This window comes from Mesoplodon bidens, assembly GCF_964165515.1.
Source record: "Mesoplodon bidens genome assembly, chromosome: 5".
NCBI classification, from domain to species: domain Eukaryota; kingdom Metazoa; phylum Chordata; class Mammalia; order Artiodactyla; family Ziphiidae; genus Mesoplodon; species Mesoplodon bidens.
In genome coordinates this window covers 100,912,170-100,928,978 of record NC_138161.1, presented here as the reverse complement: position 1 = coordinate 100,928,978, position 16,809 = coordinate 100,912,170, and the positions used below count along the sequence as shown (strand labels likewise).

Here is a 16,809-nt window from a genome sequence, read left to right as displayed (position 1 = left end):
GGGTACGGTAGTCATAATTGGAATGCGGGGTGAGCCTGCAGTGGCAGAGGCTGGCATGACATTGCAACAGCCTGAGGCGTGCTGTGTGTTCTCCCGGGAAGTTGTCCCTGGATCTTGGGACCCTGACAGTGGCAGGCTGCACAGGCTCCCTGGAGGGGTGTGTAGGTAGTCACCTGTGCTTGCACACAGGGTTCATGGTGGCTGCAGCAGCACCTTTAGCGTTTCATACCTGTCTCTGGGGTCTGAGCTGATAGGCACGGCTTGCGCCTGTCTCTGGAGCTTGTTTAGGTGGTGCTCTGAATCCCCTCTCCTCACGCACCCCGAAACAGTGGTCTCTTGCCTCTTAGGCAGGTCCAGACTTTTCCCTGGACTCCCTCCTGGCTAGCTGTGGTGCACTAGCCCCCTTCAGGCTGTGTTCATGCAGCCAACCCCAGTCCTTTCCCTGGGGTCTAACCTCCAAAGCCCCAGTCTCAGCTCCCAGCCCCCACCCGTCCTGGTGGGTGAGCAGACAAGCCTCTCAGGCTGGTGAGTGCTGTCAGCACCGATCCTCTATGTGGGAATCTCTCCGCTTTGCCGTCTGCACCCCTGTTACTGCACTCTCCTCTGGGCCTCCAGAGCTTCCCCGCTGCCACCCCCATCTCTGCCAGTGAAGGGGCTTCCTAGTGTGTGGAAACTTTTCCTCCTTCACAGCTCCCTCCCAGAGGTGCAGGTCCCATCCCTATTCTTTTGTCTCTGTTTTTTCTTTTTTCTTTTGCCCTACCCAGGTACGTGGGGAGTTTCTTGCCTTTTGGGAAGTCTGAGGTCTTCTGCCGGTGTTCAGTAGGCGTTCTGTAGGAGTTTCACATGTTGATGTATTTTTGATTCATTTGTGGGGAGGAAGGTGATCTCCACGTCTTACTCCTCCACCATCTTGCAGGTCTCCCTCGAACAATGTTCTTTTAAAAATAAGTTTTAGAATGCATTCTTCTAAAATTGTTCTCTGTTAATATTAAACTTAATTGTTGATCAGTTTGTCCAGTTTTAAACATCTAAAGGATTAATATTTTAATACATAAGATTTAATGTCTTAGTCTAGGCTCCAAATATATAAACTACTTAATTTTTTAATATAGTACTTATATTAAAGCATTCTCAGTAGACAGATCAGGCAGTACCACCTACAGCAGTGGTCCCCAACCTTTTTGGCACCAGGGACCGGTTTTGTGGAAGACTATTTTTCCATGGACGGGGGTGGGAGGGAAGGTTCAGGCAGTAATGCGAGCGATGGTTCAGGCGGTAATGCGAGCCATGAGGAGTGGCAGATGAAGCTTCGCTTGCTTGCCAGCCACTCACCTCCTGCTGTGTGGCCTGGTTCCCCCGCGGCCCGGGAGTTGGGGACCCCTGTCCTACAGAAAATCCCACACTTTGACCTTGGTCATTGAATCAATTTACATCCAATCAGGAGATGGAAGCCATGTAGTAGATTACACAGGGGAAGTTTAATATAAGGAATTGTTGGACTTTCCTGGTGGTGCAGTGGTTAAGAATCCACCTGCCAATGCAGGGGACACGGTTTCGAGCCCTGTTCTTGGAAGACCCCACATGCTGTGGAGCAGCTTAGCCCATGTGCCACAATTACTGAGCCTGTGCTCTGGAGCCCACAAGCCACAGCTGCTGAACCTGTGTGCTGCAACTACGGAAGCCCACGTTCCTAGAGCGTGTGCTCTGCAACAAGAGAAGCTACCACAATGAGAAACCCTCACACCGCAATGGAAGAGTAGTCCCCGCTCTCTGCAACTAGAGAAAGCCCGTGTGCAGCAACAAAGACCCAATGCAGGGAAAATAAGTAAATAAATAAATAAACAAACAAACAAAGAATTGTTAAACTCTAAGAAATAAGTGACCAAAAGTTATAAGGAAACTGTGTGTTTCCTTTGAGCTGAGGGAGTATATATACCCAGGAAGGACAAAGGTGCAAGGAATTCCGCCTCCCCAAGACTGGGGTTCAAAACTTGTTGGAAAAAGTGTAGTTCAGCCCACAGAATAGCAGAGAAGCTTGCCTCTTTGCCCAGGCTGTACTGTTTTTTGTTTTTGTTTTGTTTGTTTTTTTGTTTGTTTTTTTTTTTGCGGTACGCGGGCCTCTCACTGTTGTGGCCTCTCCCGTTGTGGAGCACAGGCTGCAGATGCGCAGGCTCAGTGGTCATGGCTCACGGGCCTAGCCGCTCTGCGGCATGTGGGATCTTCTCGGACTGGGGCACGAACACGTGTCCCCTGCATCAGCAGGCAGACTCTCAACCACTGCGCCACCAGGGAAGCCCGGCTGTACTGGTTTGACTTTGCTGGGCAAGCAGGAAGCAGCCCTTTGGAGTGCTAGGAAGGCATGGGCAACGAGCAGTTAAGGGTGTGGGTATGCAAAGGTGGCATAGGCTTGGGTAGGCAGGAGGGAATGAGGTAGGCAGAAGGCCTTCAGAACGCTGGTTTGCATGTGGAGAGGGCCATGGGAAGGCTATCACCAGGCCAGGCCAAAACCGCAAGGTTGCCAAGGAATCGTACATTCTGGGTTCACGGTTGGGGCAGACCTCCAGCAGATTTCATTCTCCCCCACCCCAGCCTGTGTGCAGCAAACATGAGAGCCCCTTCCTCCTGTAGTGTCCCTCTAGTGCTCTCTACTGAGAAATTTAGCATCTTGCTCAGTGTAGAAGAAAAATGTTTTAAGGAATTCTGTTCACTGTGGCTGAACATATATTGAAAGGAAGATTTGGAGTTGAGAGGCATTAGTTGATACTAGCACATTTATAATCTCATAATAATCTGGGCCCGTTTCCTCTTTACAGCTTAGTGTCAACTGTGAAGTGACTTTCTCCATATATTTTACAACCCAGCTATTATGATGAGGAGAGGTAGTCTAGGAACAGATCTCCAAGTTGAGTTTTGGTGCCATCATCTGAGCCTCCTTGTCCCCATTCTAGAGTAGTTAAATGAATAGTTAAGTAGAGATGCTATTTAGCTGTAAGTAGTAAATTTGTAAGTTCTTACCCCTAACTCTGGATTTCCCCAGTGGCACTGATTTTAAAATTGGCTGGCCTAATCACAGGTCCAAGAGAAATGAGAGGTAATTATAACAACTGATTAAAGAAAAAACATGGTGAATATATTTTCTTTCATTCTATTGGGAAATATAAATTTTTGTAAATAAATGTTAATAATTTGATTTTAAATTATATCTCATTGATACTTAGAATGTGTTTTATTATTGTTGTGACTGATTAATAAAAAAATAAAGATCCAGAATGCCATACTGGTTTGTATAAATTTAAAAATGAGGTTCTTGACTAAACACAGACATGTTCCTTACAAAAATAACCTTTAACAAAAAAAAAGTATTGTTTTATATTCAGTAAATATCTACTGAGCCCCTGTGAAAAGCACAGATGGTTTAAGATCTTAATTTTCTTAGATCAGGTTGACTGATTAGCATCCTTTTCTTGGGAATTTTCTGAACTTTTTATTCCCAGATCAATAGATGAATGTGACAGATGTCTTGTACTACTTCCCTTAGTTTTAGACGGTCACGATTATCTGTCCACTGGATTAATGGCTGCTAACAACTTCTTTGGGATCTGTAGAACTACACAGCTGTGTGTTAGGGGAATGGCAGAAAAGTGCGCCAGAGTCTTCATGTTCTTCGTCTCCACTTGTGCTCCCTCCCATAGGGAGTTTCTTTGTTCTAAAATTTTTTCTAATTGAAGTTTTAGAAATCTGTTGGCTAGCCTGGTAACTCAGCCCATCCACTATTGATTTATGCAGAGGAAGGTAGGAGGCTGAGATGGTTTAATAAAATGCCAATAAGGTCAAGGCTTCTTATAAAGAAATCAAAGGTAATGACTATCATCATCGTCATCCATCTTCAGACAAAAAAGGGGTGGTACTCATACAGCTTTTCTTACCTTGCAGTGATCCATAGTCAGCCACTTTCACTTATTCCTCTTTCCCTCCATCAGGCTCCTCTCCCAATGTTTTCCTGTACTGCAAAGTGCAGTTACTTAATACATAGTGGTTGAGTCTCTGTGTGCTCTGTCAGCACCCATCCTTTTCTTTCTCAACATATGGTTTTTCATGCTTCATCTCATCCTCAGTGAACCATCCTTAGAAGACTCCCTCAGCCATCCCTTTTCTAACCAATTACTGTATTAAAACCAACTCTACAGAACAGCTCCCGCTGGATAAGTAGGACTTCTGAGATTAAGGATAAAGAGGTAGAGATATTCACTCCATGAAACCCTTATTTGGCCTCCTAAAAGGAACTGGAAAGCCTAAGAGAGTTCTCATTCTCTGCCTTTTTTTTTTTCCCCCTTTTTTACTATGGCCTGTTTTAGCCATTGGATGTTTCCGAACTCTCTGGCCCTACAAGGGGCTCTTTCCCAACTGCAACTGTCTGTGTCTACAAGTTCAAGGAGTTCCATTGTGCCAGTTTATTCAGCAGAGTGGCTCTTATGGTATCCAGTCTCCTTAGGCAAGGGAAGGGTTTTGCTCTCTTTCTAGATTATCTGTGATGAGACTGATTTCGTGGCAGGAGACCCTCTGTTCCAGTAAGGCTGTTTACCCCACTGCCCCTGAGACAGCCCACACTACTTCCACCTCTGGATTTTGCACAAAGCCTGCCACTTTACTTTCTTTTGTCCAGGTCCTAGCTCTTCTTAAGTTTATATTCGTTTCTTGGGAGCCTCTTCTTAGCCCTTCCAGCCCTCACTTTTTCTGGGTTCCTGCACCTTATATAGTGTATACCCCACAACTTAATACTTCTCTTTCTTCTTGTGGTGCTTACAGATGTTTGTGTGACCCAAATTGGATCGTAAGAGGGATGCATTTTACACTTCTCTTTACCCCTAGTTTTTCAGTGGTAGTTACTTATTAAAATACACAAATTTTTTTTTTACATGTATCTGTCCCTCAAACCAGAAGACTTGGCTTCAGGTAGGAATAAACATGGTTTAAAAAAGGATAGAGGCTTCATCATGTCTCTCTTCACATTGGCTACTCTAACTTGGTAAATGTGGTGAGCAGCTTCTCTCTCTCGTTGGTTTATGGCACTTTTAGAAATGTGATTTTTAAGGCAGGCCTCACTGTACTGGCTGCCCTACTTCAGGGTGTCAAAATTGTGGCCCAGAGCAGTGCAGACTGTAGAGGTCTGCTGGTGAGGGCTCCTGCCATGCACAGGCTGCTCTGTGGTACTTCCTCCACCTCCTCCATTCCCCCTCTTGCCAGTTTGACTTAACTCCAGATCTGAGTGTAAAACCAACTGGGAGAGGGTGGTAGCTTGATTGTTGAAGTCTGATTTGTGCTTTAGACCAACTTTATCTGTGCCCATCCTATGAGAGGAGCAGATAGAAATGGAAGTGAGTAGAAAGGCAAAGCTGGGAAGCCTCTAGAGGGGCTTGGAGACCTGCAGGCAGCTCCTGTCTTCTATAAGCAACACCAATAATAGAATTATACAGTGTGCCAGGCATTGAGTCAGTGCTTTAAAAGATAGAGAGCACTGAGCACTTTACCCTGAGGAAATGGAAAGCATGGGACTGTTAATTTGATAAAGGTCGGACAGCCAGTACGTAGCCCCAGTCCTTGCCCTGAACCCCCAGGATCTGCCACCTTCCTGGGAATGTCTCTTGTGTTCCTTCCTCTACTGAGCCAGGTGACTTGAGTCCGATCAGAATGTCATGCTTGAAACCCTGTAATAGCCTCCCCTTAACCCCAGCTCTTCTCTTTCCAGTCCCTCTGCACATCTTTACCAGACTAAATTCTCTGAAATCCCTCTTTTATTGTTATTACTTGCCTCCTCAGTAATCTGCAGTGGTTCCCCATTGTTAGCAAAACACGAACACTTTGGCTTTGCATTCTGAGCCCCGTCCAGCCTCTGTCTTCCTACAAACTTCATCCTCCTTTGCTCTCTTGGTCGACTCTGTGCACCCCACGTGCCTGCTGACACATTCTGGCTCTGGAACTGGCCTGGAGCAGTTCCGCTTGCTACTCCACAGGTGTGTGTCTTTTAACAGCCAGGTACAGTCCTTCAGTGAAGCCTGGAATCCTATTCCGCTGCTCGGTGAACGCCCTTGTATACTTACAGTTTTGCTCAACTGGTGTTTTATTTTTACTTTATTTTTTATCTTCTCCCTGCAGTTTGACTGGAAGCTCCTTGAAGAATGACCACACATTGTACTTTTTATTTCCCCGCAGCATCTGATTCAGTGGTATAAACATGGTTAATAGTCAATAAGTATTTGTTAACTGAGTAAATAAACCATGCTTTGGGGCTCTGTCGCACTAGGGTTTTGCTTTACATTAATATGTTCCTCCTCACTAAAGGTTACACGATTTGAAAAATGAAGAAATTAGGATCTTGCATAAATTTCTGATTGGGGACTTCAATGTATTGAGCAATGTATGAACTTTATTGTTCTCATAGATTGAAGTACAAAAATATTGGTATATTACTGTCCGTGGAGCAGGGTGGTAGAGGGTAAGGCCACAGAAAATATTGGTGATAATAAATGTTAGGTTCTTTTGCTTTTAGTTTGTGATATGCTACTCAACTAAGTAAATAATGTACGTTGCAGAAATAGCTGAATAAGAATATTTAATATTCAATATAATGAATGCCCTTGGGACTAAAATAAGCATACTTGTGATTCACTATATAAAATCAAAGAACTGAACTGTGCATGCAGTTTCCCTTAGGCCACTCAGTTTTTTTCAGTAGATTTACCTTTTTAATTATATTTTACTTAGGCTAATTTTAAAATAACTTTACATTCCCTGAGAGCAGTGTAGTTCATGTGTTAAGGGGACACACGATTTAACAGTCATAAAACTATCTGTAAAAGCAAAAAGCTCATTCCCCTCCAGAGGATCTTTTTTAAAAATCAAAATGCACACTGATCCTAAAAACTAGTTTAACAAAGTACATACAATAGCTTAAGGGGCCACATAAATCATTTTCTACCTTTGTCCCCACCCGCCTTCCCTTTGTGTTCTACAACCAAAAGAAAGAAACTCCTACTAGGGAATGTATCTACTATATATGTACAACTGTGCTACAGATGGGAATATTAGCTGAAGTTAATGGCAGAGAATGACAGTGTAAACTAATAAGAGCATTAGATAAATCTTATTAATTAAGTAATGAGTACTCTCATGAAGAACGAACATAGGATGTCACAGGGCTTGGGCTCTAGAACTGAACTCTGCCTTATTACATGAGCTTGAGAAAGTAATTAAGTGTCCCCTCTCTCCCTCTGTCCCTTTCTTCTTTCCACCAGGATGAAAACAAATATCTGTTTTAGTGTCTCATTGAGGCATGGTGAAAACAGTATGTAGATCTGCACAGACCTACTAGAGAATGGACTTGAGGACGGGGGAGGGGGAAGGGTAAGCTGGGACGAAGTGAGAGAGTGGCATGGACATATATACACTACCAAATGTAAAACCAATAGCTAGTGGGAAGCAGCCGCATAGCACAGGGAGATCAGCTCGGTGCTTTGTGACCACCTAGAGGGGTGGGATAGGGAGGGTGGGAGGGAGACGCAAGAGGGAGGGGATATGGGGATATATGTATGCGTATAGCTGATTCACTTTGGTTATAAAGAAGAAACTAACACACCATTGTAAAGCAATTATACTCCAATAAAGATGTTAAAAAACAAAAACAAAAAAACAGTATGTACTACATATTGTTGCTAAATACCATTGGGGAAGAACGATCAGAAAAATTATGAACCAGGACTTTAAAAGAATAGTGTAAGTTACTTATTTAGTGGTTTTGATTGGCCTTTAGTTCAACACCTGAAGTGTCGAACCAGCTTTCCTGAAAAGAAACATGAATATATGAAATTTATTTTTCACTTATTGATCACAAAAACCTATTGTGATTAGTCAGTTTCATTATTGAGAATGTGATTTGAGCTCCCTTGAAAAAGATTCCATATAAATTAATGTGTTTATGAAGTTTATTTTTAATTTTTATATTATTTTTTAAAATGGGTGTTAAGTAGTGTAATGAGGTGTAGTCTTCACTTTCGTATGGATGAATTTTGTGAGTGGCTGAACGAGTCATTAGCAAACTAAGATTCTACTTCACAGGAGTATTTTGAGAATAAGCTTAAGAATGTGTAAGTTCGTAAGAAAGGAGCTAGGGCTCCTTGGAGAAATGGCTGATTCCTGGATTGGGGCAGGGGAAGTACAGGATAAGCCAGTAACTTCTTATGATGCTGTAACCCGTGTCCCCTGCATTGGCAGGCGGATTCTTAACCACTGTGCCCCCAGGGAAGTCCCCATTCTGGACTCTTTACAAAACTAAATCCTTGATATAAGTTTGTTTTATAATTTATATGTTTATGAGCAAATCAAACAATATAGTATTATATAATCATTGATATTTAAAAGATGTTTACTAAACTGTGTTTCTCATCTGGCCATCTTTATTACTTTTCTCTTCCCTGCCTTCCTCTTTGCATCTGTATCTCAGTATCACCAGATAACAGGCTGTCACTCTAGCTCTGAATAGTATATTTAATAGGTGTGACTGGTAGAAGAAAATGTAATCTGGAATGCAGCATACCTTTCTCTCCAAGCTGCATTTCTCTTACTTTTACCACACTTCAAGAAAGAAAAATGGTGCTTTGGAGGAGAGAGGAAAGTAAGAGGTAGAACAACTGAGAAGAAGAGAAAAAGCAAATTATGAAGAAGCACAAAGGTGGGTAAGGGGGTGGGTGCAGCAAGGGGGGTTAGGTGAGAGTAGGAGAGGCTGGTCAGAGAAGGCCCAAAGTCAGGCTGCAGGATCCTCTCCACCTTTGGACTAGATAAAGCCCTGATCCCTCTGGGTCTCAGGAACCTCTTACGGTTCCTGAGAAGGGACCAGTGGGTAACTAAACCATAGGTTACTTGGGCCAGAATGAGCTTAATCAGCATCTGCGACAAGCATTTCATGAGCGCCTGCCATCCATAGCCTCCTGATCTCAGTAACCACCAGTCTACCACCCAAGCAGAGAAAAGACCAAACCTCCCCTCCAGATGTTTTGTTCACCACTCTGTGGACAGAAGGGAGTAGTCCCCTAAATTCTCCCAGTCCCTTTTCTGTCCCCTGCCCAGACTCATCTTTCTCTAATCCTGGGGCTGACAGATCAGAGGGGAGTCTTGAAAGTCTGCCTTTTTTGCCGCTCTGCTTGGATGCAGAGTTCCTACCAAACTGTTAGAACTTGCCTGACTTGGACTTTGCCTGACAAGGAGTAATCCCTTCCTTTACAGATAACAGAATTGAAGATAGCTGGTATTGGGTTGGCCAGAAAGTCGGATCGGTTAGTGAATATGTTGTTCAATAAAGTTCTTCGTGAAAATGAAAAATGTCTTTTATTTTTACTTAAAACTGAACAAACTTTTTGGCCAACCCAATATATTTTAAATAATTTCCCAGGCAGGCATGAGAGTTCTTGCTTGTATTCTTGTTAGACCATAAGGTTTGTGTGAAATATGTCCAGGCTTGGAAGCAGACCTGGGACCCCAAAGGCTTAACAATTTTACTCCAGAATGATTTTTTTTTTTTTTTAGCCGTGCCGCGTGGCATGTGGGATCTTTTAGTTCCCAGACCAGGGATTGAACCCGGGCCCTTGGCAATGAGAGTGTGGAATTCTAACGCTGGACTGCCAGGGGAATTCCCTTACTCCAGAATGAAGCTGACTGTATTTTTAGAGTAATTTAGTTACAAAGAAATTGTGGCATCTAAGCCTACTTTTTTGTACAGGAGTCAAGAAACAGAGGTAAAAAATACAGGCAGGCTTGATTGATCTTAATAGATCAGATGTTGCACTATCTGTGGCACAGTTTGCTGTTCACATTTCTGGTCTAAAATTGCTATTCGTCCATGGCTTAATGAACTTATTTAAAAAATCTAAGGTAGTTTTCCTTACAAATGTGATCCCTATCCTAGAATTTCCGATCTGACTAAGAACTAAAACAAATTCCCATTTGCAGAGCATAGTGGGTGATTTGCCTGTAAAGAGATGCTCACGAGGGGGTCATAAATCAGTGGTTCTCAGCGAGGGCGATTTTGCCTCCAGGTGTATGTGACAACATCTGGAGATGTTTTGATTGTCAGCCTGGGGAGGAGGTTCTGCTGGCATCTAGTGGGTAGAGGCCAAGGATGCTGCTAAACATCCTACACTGCATAGGACAGCCCCTCAACAAAGGATTATCTGGTCTGAAATGGCGATAGCATTGAGGTTAAAAACAGTGTCATAAATATGTGCAGAAGATACTGTATGGACTGATTGATAAATCAGCTACGTTAGGAATAAACCCAAGATGGTGCCTACATTTGTGGCTTCTGTCTCTGGGACTTGTAGTTGTTGTTTTTTTCCCCCAGATTTCTATTTTTAAATCATTTTAGGCTTACAGACTGGGCAATTGTCATCTCTGTTTTCTTAGCACTTGGTACATGGGAGGCTTTGTTAACTGTTGAGTGAAGAAAAAGAGCATGAGGAAAGAGATGCAGGAGGAACAGATCCAGTTAGGTTTCACTTCCACATAAACTCTGTGAGAAACACTTAGGCAGAGCGAAGGTTTGGGGATAAGCTTCTTGGTTTTCTAGAAACATCTGGCAGGTCACCCCCTTGCATCTGCCTGTGCCTGTGCTTCTGCTTGGCTAAGGTTGTGCTTGTGGAATTGGTGTCAGGGAGAACATCTCCTGCTTTGGCCACTGATGAGCTTTGGGTCTTGAAAGAGATCATGTCACACCCTGCACCTGACCCTGGCCACTGAGGGTGACCAGGACAATGCTATAGGCCATTACCTATTAAATGTGTGTGTGTATGTGTATTCTGATTAAAACATAGAAACCTGAAGAGTGAAAGTCTTGTCATAATCCTGATGATAAATTTTAAATGTCTATATTAGCATATAATTATTAAAGATAAAAATGGAATTATAATTTTATGGTATATTATACTATTTTACAGTATGTTTTTACCATACTATAATGTGGACATTCTTTAGTATGATGGGTAAATCATTTCAAGTTGTCTGAAAAATAAGGATGATAGTATCCACCCACCTATTCCAGAGGCATTAAAGAGACTCAAATATAAATTAAGATTTGTAAAGTGTGTTGAGTTTCTTAGATGAAAACACCATGATGTTATGGTACCGTGTCGTATTTTTAATTGATTATAACAATTCTGAACGATTCTATTATTAGTTTCTTCTGAGATGTTATTGAAATATTTTAAAAAACATTTTGAGTCCTCAGAGCGAAACCATTATGGCTACCTTAATGTAGTGTGTGTAGTACTCTTAGATTTCAGCTGCCTTTTTGTGTTCCCCGCAGGCAAATACGTGTATCAACCGATGACCCCTGTGGAACAGCTCCCAAGCACTGAGATTCCCGCGAAGCCTTGGGAACCCACAAACACCATTCAGATCTCAGTCTCCCTCGCTGAACACTTTTTGAAATTCGCATCTGTCTTCCAGCCTCCCCTCCCCACTGATTCACCAAGGTACTGTATGATCTCAGACCTCTTTATTGACAACTATCAGGTTAAATGTATTAATGGGAAGATGTGTTACGTGCAGAAGCAGCCGGCGCCACATTCCCACAAAATTAGCCCCGAGGAGGTCTCTGCACACGATGCCTTAATATCAAAAGAGAGCAATATGCCAAAAATAGATCACTGCTCTTCTCCCTCAAGTTCTGAGGACTCTGGGATCAATGCGATCGGGGCTCACTATGTGGAGTCGTGTGATGAGGACACAGAAGAAGGAGCAGAACTGAGTTCAGAGGAAGATTACAGTCCAGAGAGCAGCTGGGAACCAGACGAGTGCACCCTTCTCTCCCCTTCGCAGTCTGATCTGGAAGTGATCGAAACAATAGAAACCACCGTGTGAGCGTCCAGGCAGGAAGCCACGTGCTCTGATCCATGCTGAGCTTTTGTACTTTGGTCTGATGGATCCTTTTTCCAATGCATTCGATGTTTTCTACCCCTCTCTAACAACCATACCAGTTCAGTGGTCTGCTGATTTAGCTTCACTTTTAAATTAGTCTTATAATCAAGACATTTTTTTCTTATAAATGGTTTTCTTTTGTATCTTGACTTCCTTTTTATGTAGCATCTGGTGTCATGAATTGTGACCCAGCCTTAATTTCACTGGGAACTTTGAAAGCAATGATGTGATGAAGTGATGATCACAGAGCATCACGGATCAGGTTGAGGAGCTACCCAGAGTGAAGGAGATACTGTTTTATAAATAGCCAGTTCTTCGCAGAACAACTCTTTGGCGTTGCTTTTGGCGTGCTGATGAGCACCCCTACTCTGCTAGTCCCGTGTGGAAAGTGGTTCACGTGACCCCTCAAGGTGTGCACTGGTTGATGCCATTCTGTCCCTTTCCCTGTCTCCCCACCGCCTGCACTGGGGCTGGGCCAGTGCTGTCCTGGCTTACTTCTGGGAGGTTACTGGAGGCCAGCTCAGCCCCTAGTTATGGCCAGTGTCTGCACATCCCTCCGTTATCTGGGGCTGAGCTAGACCTCACTTCAGAAGAGATTCCACCTTCTGTTTCAGGCTCAGTCCAGCTTTAGCTGAGTGCCTACGCTCTTCAGGGATACAGAGTGAATAAGGCCTGACTCCCAGCAGGAAGGGACCACAGTCCAGTAGGCGAGGTAACACATGCAGGTGATGGGACCCAGAGTGCCCTGGGAACCCGGGGAAGGGAGAGCTGTACTTGGCCTGGGCTAGCTGGGGATGTTGTACCATTTGAACTGGCCTCTTGGGTGGGTTCCCCAACATATCCCTGCTTTTTAAAATTGTTCTTCAAATCTGGGGGAAACTTTTAGGAGTTATATAGGTATTTAGGAGGCAGCCACATCTGATGTCTTAAGAAAAAAAAATCAGTCATAGTTTTAGTTAGCATGGAAGTGCTAAAGACAGCAGTCCTTTAGGGATTAGGAATGAATCTAATAGGTTTGATTAATTCTGCTTCATTTGGTTGTGTGAAGCATTAGGATGGCTTAGGTGAGAACTGGATTAGAATTCAGTATGATGCATGGATTTTTTATGCCAATGCAAAAACAGTTGAAATAGTTCGCTAAGTCAGGAGAAAATATTTTGTAATATTCATTCACTTTACAACAGTAATATTCATGGGCTGTTGTAAATATTCTCTTTTCCTGCACACATAAAATAGTAAATGATTCTTTCTTATTTAGCTCTCTTCAGAATTCTGCTCCTAATCTCCATTTGTAACTGGTATTCTTGTGTGAGTCAGTTACCTGCTGTTTCTCCAAATATACCGTCTGTGAGGCATAGTTAAGAATCCAGGAAATTTAAAACATGGCCCACGTGAAACCAGAACTGTCAAAGTTGGAGCTAGAGAAATACTTCCTACACCCTATCCATGAGCGCACTCTCATGGCATCATCTCATGACATATCTTCTGTGTCACATTAGTTTGTATTTTAAGAAATAAGAAGAGGCCTGTTGTGTCCTTCCCTGAAGCCTCCACTTGGCATCTCTCACAAATCACTCCAGGCAGAACCTGCTTTCCTAGTTGTATGTGTAGTTCATGTGACTGGCTAGAAGAGTTTGTTAGATTTAGGTGCCCCAAGCAGCCATAGGGTTTAGAAAGCAGAGTGCGCATATTCCTTTGAAAGCAGTGTTTGTTAACACTTTCTGTGCTAGATGAGAATGCAGCCAGCATAAAGTTCCCGCTTATTGAAACGTAAAGACTCAACAAGTCAAACCAAGAGGTGGTGAGCAGAGCTCCAGGTACAGCGGGGCCCAGGAGAGGGTGGCGGAGGAGGGTGTACGGAGAGGGGCTTAGGGACAGACAGCTGTTGAGCCCTGCCCTGGGCTCTCAGCACTGCCCAGGATTGAGTGGCCAGCTGCAGCCAGGGTGATGCCAGGGTCCTGTCTTCACCTAACTCTGGGTGGGCTTGTTGCAACCCCGGCAGGAACACGAGGCTCTCTTTCTTTGCACCATTCCCATCAGTTCTCTCCTCCATCTGTTAATCTAATTGGAGTCGACCACCAGGTCTTGAGAGCCATGGGAATCCATGGGCACAGGGCCACGTTTCTGAGGCTGGCTGTGTCAGGGTTGGGCACTTTATATGGTAATATCTATGACTTTTGCCTATGTTCCTGTTTAAACTCCTGAACTGCCATTCAGATTAGCCATGATTTTAATGGAATTTTTGGATTTAAGACTAGTTGATAATCACTTTAAATATTTGCACAAACTCTTTATAATTAAAAACTAAGATTCACTTCTATTTTATAGAACTGGAGATGTTCCACAGGATTCTAAATATCAGATGCTCCTGGATCTCAAAATAGCCTTTTCTAAATAAGCACAAACAAGAATTCTTTTTTTTTTGTCCTAGCACTGTTAATAATTATCTGAAAATCATATATGATTGAACCAGAAGTGTTTCTCTAATGCTTGCATTACAAAAACAACTGATAAGGATATAAAAATACGTAGTTTCAACTTAAATTCTAGGCCTATTCTGTTCTGTATTATATGAAAGAATTTCTCTGTAATCCTGATAACTGTATTGCTCATTTGTATAAGCATATTTATAGGCACTTTTAGAAAATGTTTAGACTGCAGTGTGTGCTATAGACATAGAACACAGCCATGTTAAATAGGTTTTTGATTAATACTTGTACATTGAGAGATATGAAAGCTTTATCATTTGGACCTTTGCTCACTTGGGGCAAAGAGTTGGGCTGTGTGGGTGGAAAAACTGCTTTCTTGGGCTTTTATCAAAAACTGGCACCATTCCCACTTTTTGAAAGTTGGCGTAAAAGCTGTTAGGTAGAACATACAAAATAAGTGCTGTGTGGAATTTAGCTTTCTTATCTAACCAAGATTTCTTTTAGAATTTTCGTTTCACACGTGTTCATGACTTTTCTGAGAAATGACAAAGCAATTAAAATGCTTTTGTCGTTATAACTGTTTGGTACATTAACAATTGAAGCTTTACAATCAAATCTAGGTATTTTCAAGATCTGAAATGCAAATTTGAGGAAAACCCTGAAGAAAAACAGATGCTTTCCTGGAAGGGGAAGACCTGTAGTTCAAGGTAATGCAGTACAAAATGCAACAGAAAATAAAATCACCAAAACCGGAACAAAACCATGAAGTTGTTTTCCTGAGGTACTTTTTGGATTTGATCTAGGATTTGATTTTATCTTGGGAGTGGTGGTTTTATGTCTTAATCTCTACTTCCTGGCCTATCTGAAACATCAAAGTTCTTTTGGGGCGATCATAAACTCCTTTTATGCAAATTTCTCTACTTGGGCAATAGTATGCAACCAGATAATTTAGAAAGCTGTCAAAATATCCAAATAATTTTGGTGGTATAAATACTTCTAGGCAAGAAAAAAAAAGCACAAGTTAAAATAATATTTATACAGTCAACACTTGATTATTCCATCTTGTTTGCAAAATTTTGTTGACATGTTTTGGATTTTTACATGAGGAAAACGAAGTTTCCGTGGGTTTTCTTTCCTGCTTCGCTCTCCCCCTCTCCAGAGGAGGTGTGAGCACATTAAGGAGGCCAGTTGTATTTTGGGCTTTTCTGTCGTGTGCGATTGTGTCTCTGCCCGTTGAGGTGGGGAGAAAGAAGTGGGCGTTTCCGCACTTTACTCAGCGCCGTCAATTCCAGGGATGTCAGTGCTTCTCACATCCACACATAAGTACAGGGGCACTTCTCAAAACTAAGTTTGGAATTATTTATCTTCAGAAAATTTCTTATGTCAGTGCTCCCTTTCGTTGTCGCGGATAATTGAAAGTTGACAGTATTGGGAAAGGGCTGCGTTTCTGTTTGTGCTTTGAGTTCTTTCTGTTAAGGCTGAAGCAGTGCTCTCTTAATAGTCTGAACAAGTCTGAAAGCAAATCATCAGTAGCGGTTTTAATGCTGAACTTCCATAACAGCGTGTTCATGTGTACTTTTAAGGCTGTTCGTACCCTGTAGTACTCACTGTGTGATTTTTTTAAAACCTGTTTTAAAGTTTTAAGCACAATGTTGATCCGTGTGTAATTTCCTAAAATTATATTCTGTTTTCCTACAAACAGCTCAACTTTCCTCTCTGTATAATACTTTAGGAAAATACTACCTTGTAAAATAAATGTGATTTTTTTCTTTTTTACCAGCACAAATACAATATTTTGAATTTTGGAATATCCTCCCTCTCCACCCCACTTTAGAGAGGTTCTGTCTGATTTAAATAATAACACAGTGTGAGCCTAACGAAACAAAAACAAAAGCCCCCATTTGCAAAATGTGAAACATTTATATCCAGTGCTTACTTTGTGCTGAGAAATCAGTGGTTTACATCATTATTCCATTTAAATTTTACAAATCCTTAGTGCAGGTAATTATTATTATGCATACTGTATACTCACGGTCACCACTGATGATAATTCCCAGAACCCTTTATTTATAATAAGAACTTTTTTGTTGGCTGCATTAGGTTTATACAAATAAAAATTACATTCCCCCACAAACGGTATTTATTTCACACAATGCTACAAGCTATGTGTTCGGTTCATACATTCCATGTAAGACAGTTCTGACTGCAAGTTGGATCCAGGGAGGCCGCTGCCCTGCTGAGCCTCGGGGGTGCAGTCACTAGGTCACCAAGGCTGAGGGTCCAAGCCTCAGCGTGGCAGGTCCAGGAGCTTAATTTTTATATTCACACCAAGAAAAGAACAGCTTTGGGGTTGGCCTTTATTGAATAACCTCATGGGGAGTGCTAAACAAATTTGCTTATCAGTAATAGAAATAAT

At 42.4% G+C, this 16,809-nt stretch overlaps 1 protein-coding gene across 6 annotated transcripts in view; it reads left to right on the top strand.

Annotated features, from left to right (window-relative positions):
* The window catches only part of LOC308617773 (UPF0524 protein C3orf70 homolog), a 113,480-nt gene that overhangs the window by 96,251 nt on the left and 420 nt on the right, over nucleotides 1-16,809 (top strand). For 2 of the 6 annotated variants that reach the window (XR_014015926.1, XR_014015927.1), the window contains exon 2: nucleotides 11,351-15,100. Coding sequence is in view for 1 of the 6 variants with exons in the window: in XM_081235154.1 (XP_081091280.1) it covers nucleotides 11,351-11,907 (557 nt within the window). In the remaining 5 variants the exon portion in view is untranslated. Of the gene's footprint in view, nucleotides 1-11,350; nucleotides 16,310-16,809 lie in introns of those variants that run through there. The other 4 variants (XR_014015928.1, XR_014015929.1, XR_014015930.1 and 1 more) reach the window with 4 other exon arrangements.